At 30.6% G+C, this 5,701-nt stretch overlaps 1 protein-coding gene across 7 annotated transcripts in view; it reads right to left on the bottom strand.

Moving 5' to 3' along the window:
• Positions 1 to 748: 748 nt before the first annotated feature.
• Positions 749 to 5,701, bottom strand: part of LOC106869746 (twitchin) — a 176,103-nt gene continuing 171,150 nt past the window's right edge. For 5 of the 7 annotated variants that reach the window (XM_052969250.1, XM_052969249.1, XM_052969247.1 and 2 more), the window contains 4 exons: positions 4,834 to 5,031; positions 3,254 to 3,367; positions 2,231 to 2,472; positions 750 to 1,537 (listed from right to left, as the gene is read on the bottom strand). In XM_052969250.1, coding sequence (XP_052825210.1) covers positions 1,535 to 1,537; positions 2,231 to 2,472; positions 3,254 to 3,367; positions 4,834 to 5,031 — 557 coding nt within the window. In that variant the 3' untranslated portion in view covers positions 750 to 1,534. Of the gene's footprint in view, positions 1,538 to 2,230; positions 2,473 to 3,253; positions 3,368 to 4,833; positions 5,032 to 5,701 lie in introns of all 7 variants that reach the window. The other 2 variants (XM_052969245.1, XM_052969243.1) reach the window with 1 other exon arrangement.

Below are 5,701 nucleotides of genomic sequence, written 5' to 3' on the forward strand. Positions count from 1 at the left end.
TATATATATATATATATAAAGCATTGGTATGTTGAAAATTTTCTCCCATATTCATTATCCAAAAATAATATATATATGTGTTTGTGTACTTATAGTTACATATACATATATATTATATAGTAGGCATGGAAAGGAGTGTTGTGAAATAAACAAACATTCAGATCAGTTTGTACACGTTTGGGACATATTTAACCTGTAAGGCCATTTTTGCTGCAGTTTGCCATGGAGAAAAATGTCATTTGAGGCAGAAGATGTTAAAACACCAACAGCGATTTCAGAGCATCTTCTATGGCCCAATATATGCATTTCAAGTTCCTTCACTATAATCAGCACTAGATACCAAGTGGGACAGCACTGAGATGATTTTAGAAGTATAGAATCCTTATAGAAGATCAGTAGAAACTTTCTATTGACTGTGTGTCATGATCCTCAAGCTCAAACAAAGTATATAGTAGACACACAAAACAGTGTTGTAGAATAAACGGACTTTTAGATCAGTGCAAATGTTTTTTGGGAGTTACTTAACTTATAAAAGAACCATTTTCACTGCAGTTTACTAATACCATTCGCTTAAAGTGAGAATTTTCTTCCCAGCAAACCATGGTTAAAGTGGTCTAGAAAAGCACAGAATTATAGTAGAAATCCTTTATAGTTCTTCATATCCTTATTAAAAATAAAAGAAAAACAAATTCATTTTGAAATGGATTTTTTTTTAACTCTTTATTCAAACGAACAGTATTTCAATTCCCACATTTTCTTAGTGAACATTTCGATTTTCATTTACAATTTTAAATAGTTAACAATTTGATTTTTTTAAAGAAAGATCAATGGTCATTTCAAATTCTGATTAAGTTTATAAATATTCTGAAGCAGCTTAGAATATTCTATAAATATGCAATATATTAATTTCTCCAAGCATGTATAAAATATATATAGCCTATCAGCGAAACACGGAGTTTGAAATCATACAAAAAGATATAAAAGAAACTGAAATTTAGTGTTCTAAATTATTTTTATTTAAAAAAGAAAAAATCAAAATCTTAAATATATGGCCTATTATTTGTAATGAACAATTATCTTTCACAACAAAATAAAAATATTTTACTCTAAAGCATAAGAAAATATAAATCTTTTTATATCCCAAAATTCTTTATTTTCAATCTCCATTCAAATTTCTTGTTTGTATTTATTGTTCCTTCAAACAACTTATCAGTTTATCACTGATTTGGTTAATATAAATCGATAATACTAATAGTAATGTCTAATTTGATATACATACTTTAATTTAGATAGGCTTTAATATATACATATTTGTGTTCATATTCCAATAGCCGAAGGAGAGCATTTATTTATAGATTTTATAAAACATTATTACATGCTTAGCTGTTTGTACATCAAATGAAAACACTCATCATAGAGAGTAATAATCCACAATAAGTTAAAAGATTCGATGGACTATCACATTTGGTTTTCTCAAAGGTTAGCTCAATGTTTGAATGTTGATTGTCAAATGAATTTCTTGACTGGCACATTTTCACTGAAACAGAAAGAAAAATAATAATTATTATTAAGAATACTTAAGGTAGCAAGTCAACAGAATCGTTAGCACACCAAGCGAAATGCTCAGCGGTATTTCATTGGTCTTTTATAGACCCTGAAAGGATGACTGACAAAGTTGACCCTTGTAGCATTTGAACTCAGAATCTAAAGACAGATGAAATGCTGCTAAGCATGGCAATGATTCTTCCAGCTTGTGGCCTGATTTCAATACATACATTAAGGCAAACTATACTATGCAGTATAGTTACTAGTTAGATCTCATTCAGAAATTTAAAACGAGCTGTTTTACTCAGTAAGGCAAATGATTATTTACTTATATCATGCAAACACACATACACATATTCACATCACACAGTTACTATCAAACGGTATGATTGTAATCTTCTCCATCCATAGTTTTGTGAAATATACATATTAAATGAAGTATATTTGCCACTTAAATGTGGCTAACCCCTAAGGGCGAATGCTACTGTAGCTTGTAGCCCCAGGAGAATATCTCCTCCTGGGGCTACAAGCTACAGTAGCATTCGCTCTTAGGGATTAGCTGCATTTAAGTGGCAAATATACTTCACGTTGTCGTGCTGCTACTGTTTATATCTCATTCAGAGATTTATTATTACATATTAAATGAGTTATATCAATAGTTATAATAAACGATAATAATTATTACCTCAATAGACTTGAGAAGTTCTTGAACATCAACATGTGCTGGGCTTGCTGTATCTGTTACTGTCACATTCAAGGAAAAAGTCCATAAAGAAACTACATCATTGCTATCTTTTGCAGCTACTTTATAAACTCCACTGTCAGTAGCTAGGGCTGCTGGGATCTCGAATCCAAATTCATTATCATTCTCAGTGAATTTAAACCGACCAGTGTTTTCGATTTCATCATCATTTTTCTTCCAAGTAACTGAAATAAGTTAAAATAATTTAAGCTTTAATAAGATAATAAAATAATCTAAGCTTTAAAATAATTTAAGCTTTAAAATGATTTAAGCTTTAATAATTTAAAATAATTTGGATGGTATGTGCAATGCATTAAAGAACCTAATATATAAATCATACTCATTAAATGGATAGGAAGCCTTTACACCAGAGGTTTGACTGTATAGATCTATTGTTTAGAGTGAAATTTTGTTGATAGAAACTGAAATATATGTAGCTGTTTAAATCATGAACAGATGTTCATTCTTTTGTGTCTTACTATTATATTCTGTGATAATATACATAATATATACCTTGGCATTAAGAAGGGTGTCCAACCTTAAAATATTTATGAATTTCATCCAAGGATTATTGTTATTATTATTAAATTTATCCTACATTATATCAGTACACCTTGATGCAACCCCAAAAATCTGGTTTACCTGTCAGAGTGATTAGCACTTGCTGGTCGCTTCACAATTCCATGCATAGTTCATGGAAGGAAAAAGCGAGGACAAGATCTCTCTGAATAAATAACAATGATAATTTATTTTCTCTGCATAAATATTTCATCTCAACACACGTTTAACTACACTGCCCACATTCAGATAAATGAATTCTCCTTTTCATTTTTTTTCGTTTTTTTTGATAATTAATTATTAAAGTATTTTGTTATCTCTTTTAAGATTTTAACAGATTTTTATTTACTAAACATTTTTTCCTGTTTACCAGACATAAACTAATTTCAAAAATTGTAAAGTGCTCACCTTTTACATTACTTTCTTCGAAACTGCAACTGAACCTAGCAAGTGTCCCTTCTTCAATACTTAGAGATTGAGGAAATGTTGCAAATGTAAGACCAACAACCTCATCGTCTGGAACTAAATAACAAGAAAGAAAAATTGAAATTAATTATACATAAGTATATGTATGTCATTATTCAGCTTTATTTCAAGTTTTCTTGCCAATAGGGAAAGATCAACATCAACAACAGGGTATTTTTGTTTGTATGTATGTATGTATGTATGAATATAAACATACATACGTGTACATATATAAATATATATCCATACATACACACACGCACACACACACACACATACACACACACACACACATATATATATATATATATATATACATGCACATATATACACATCATCGTCATCATTGTTTAATGTCCGCTTTCCATGCTGACATGAGTTGGACGGTTTGACTGAGGGCTGGCAAGCCAGAAGGCTGCACCATACTCCATATATATATATATATATATATATACACACATGAGAAAACCTTAATCCAAGTAAGTATTTCTAGTATCATGGAGTAACCCTTTTGATACCAACTCATTTGAAACACATCTGGTTCTGCACTACAAACTTTGTGTTTTAAAGTAATATAAATTAAATTCTTCCATCAAAACTTCAGGCAAGTTTATGCTCCTAGCACCAACTTAAAATAGCTTCAAATTTTGGCACAAAGTTAGCAGCCTTGAAGGAGGGCATAAATCAATTACATCAAATCCAGTGTTCAACTGGTACTTCTGTTATCGGCCCTGGAAGGATGAAAGGCAAAGTTGACCTCTGTGTAATTTGAACTCAGAATAACACCAACTTAATAATGACAAAGTCATTTTACTATGTTCTTTAATATTTACAGAAGTAACTGAAAGAATATCAGCATATTTCAACAGAAACATGGTAACAAAATACGGTAACACTATCCCAAATTTAGAGAAATTTAATGTAAACTCACTATTTATTCTATACTTAGTAAAAGGTTTTTCATGATATCAATGATCATCATCACCATCATCGTTTAACGTCTGCTTTCCATGCTAGCATGGGTTGGACGATTTAACTGAGGACTGGTGAAACCGGATGGCAACACCAGGCTCCAATCTAATGATATGTTTATTAAATATGCAATCTAAAATAATTGTAGATTCTACCTACTGAAACGTTTTATGTTTAAAATTCACATCAAGATATTTTGATTTGTTTTTAAGTTCACTTATACCATGATATATTATTATATAATATATGTTATAGTAATATATTATTCATTTCAATCTCAACCAAACTACAAGTGGGTGCTGAAAAGTTATTGGCTATAAGAAAATGCAGGAGGGTCAGTTGATCATGATTTTATTTAACATATTCCCCTCTCAGATTCACATACTTATTGCAATAGTCGTTCAGTGTTTTTAAGCCCTGTAAAAGAACTTAGAAGGTTGGGCCTCCAACTAGGCCTTTTGTGATACCCTTAAAGCCAGGAACTTTTCACTTTTCAGCACCCTCTCGTATAATAAAAATGCAACTGTAAAAATATAAGGTTATGTATTTACCAATAACTTTCAAAGTACAGCAACAGGATGTTCTACCAGCCTCATTTGATGCCTCACAGCTATAAATACCAGCATCCTCAGGAAACACTTCAGCAATTATTAATTTATAGGTGTCATCGCTATTTTCATATGCAAATTCTTCAGAATTTTCAATCTTATTTCCACCATGTAACCAAGTGATGCTTGGTTTTGGCATTCCTAAATCAAAGTTTAAAGTTCCTTAGGCTTACATTACAACCATTAAAAAAAAGTATTTGACACTTAAAATGTAACTAAAGTGCAAAAACAAAAACAATAAGCAATTACATGAAACATTATACAAATAAGAGCATGTTAAAAATCAATTTAAAAACAAAGAACAAAAAATGAAATACTAATATTTCTAAGTCTCTCTAAAGGAGACTATGGCGGTATTGGATATTATGTTGGCTTGGTGATAACTATTAAAAAATGAATTCATATAAAGCTAAGAATACAAAGTAAACTATAATTAGTAATTATAGGATATTTTTATACTCAAATATTTTATTAGATAAAATCGTAAAATTTGTTTTTATCTTTTATCTCTTACTTATCTTAGTCATTAGACTAAGGCCATGCTGTGGCAATTGCCTTGAAGAATTCTAGTCAAATTAATCTACTCCAGGGCTTATTTTTTTAAAGCCTGGTACATATTCTCCCAATTTTCTGGGGTTCTATTTTTACCAAGCCACTAAGTTGTAGAGATGCTGTGATCAATATTGGTTGTCAAAAAGCAGGTGCACAAACATAGACACAAAGGTACACACACACACACACACACACACACACACACGCACACACACACATATATACATACATATATACACACACACACATATATACATAC

The sequence above is a fragment of the Octopus bimaculoides genome, chromosome 7, assembly GCF_001194135.2.
Source record: "Octopus bimaculoides isolate UCB-OBI-ISO-001 chromosome 7, ASM119413v2, whole genome shotgun sequence".
NCBI lineage: Eukaryota > Metazoa > Mollusca > Cephalopoda > Octopoda > Octopodidae > Octopus > Octopus bimaculoides.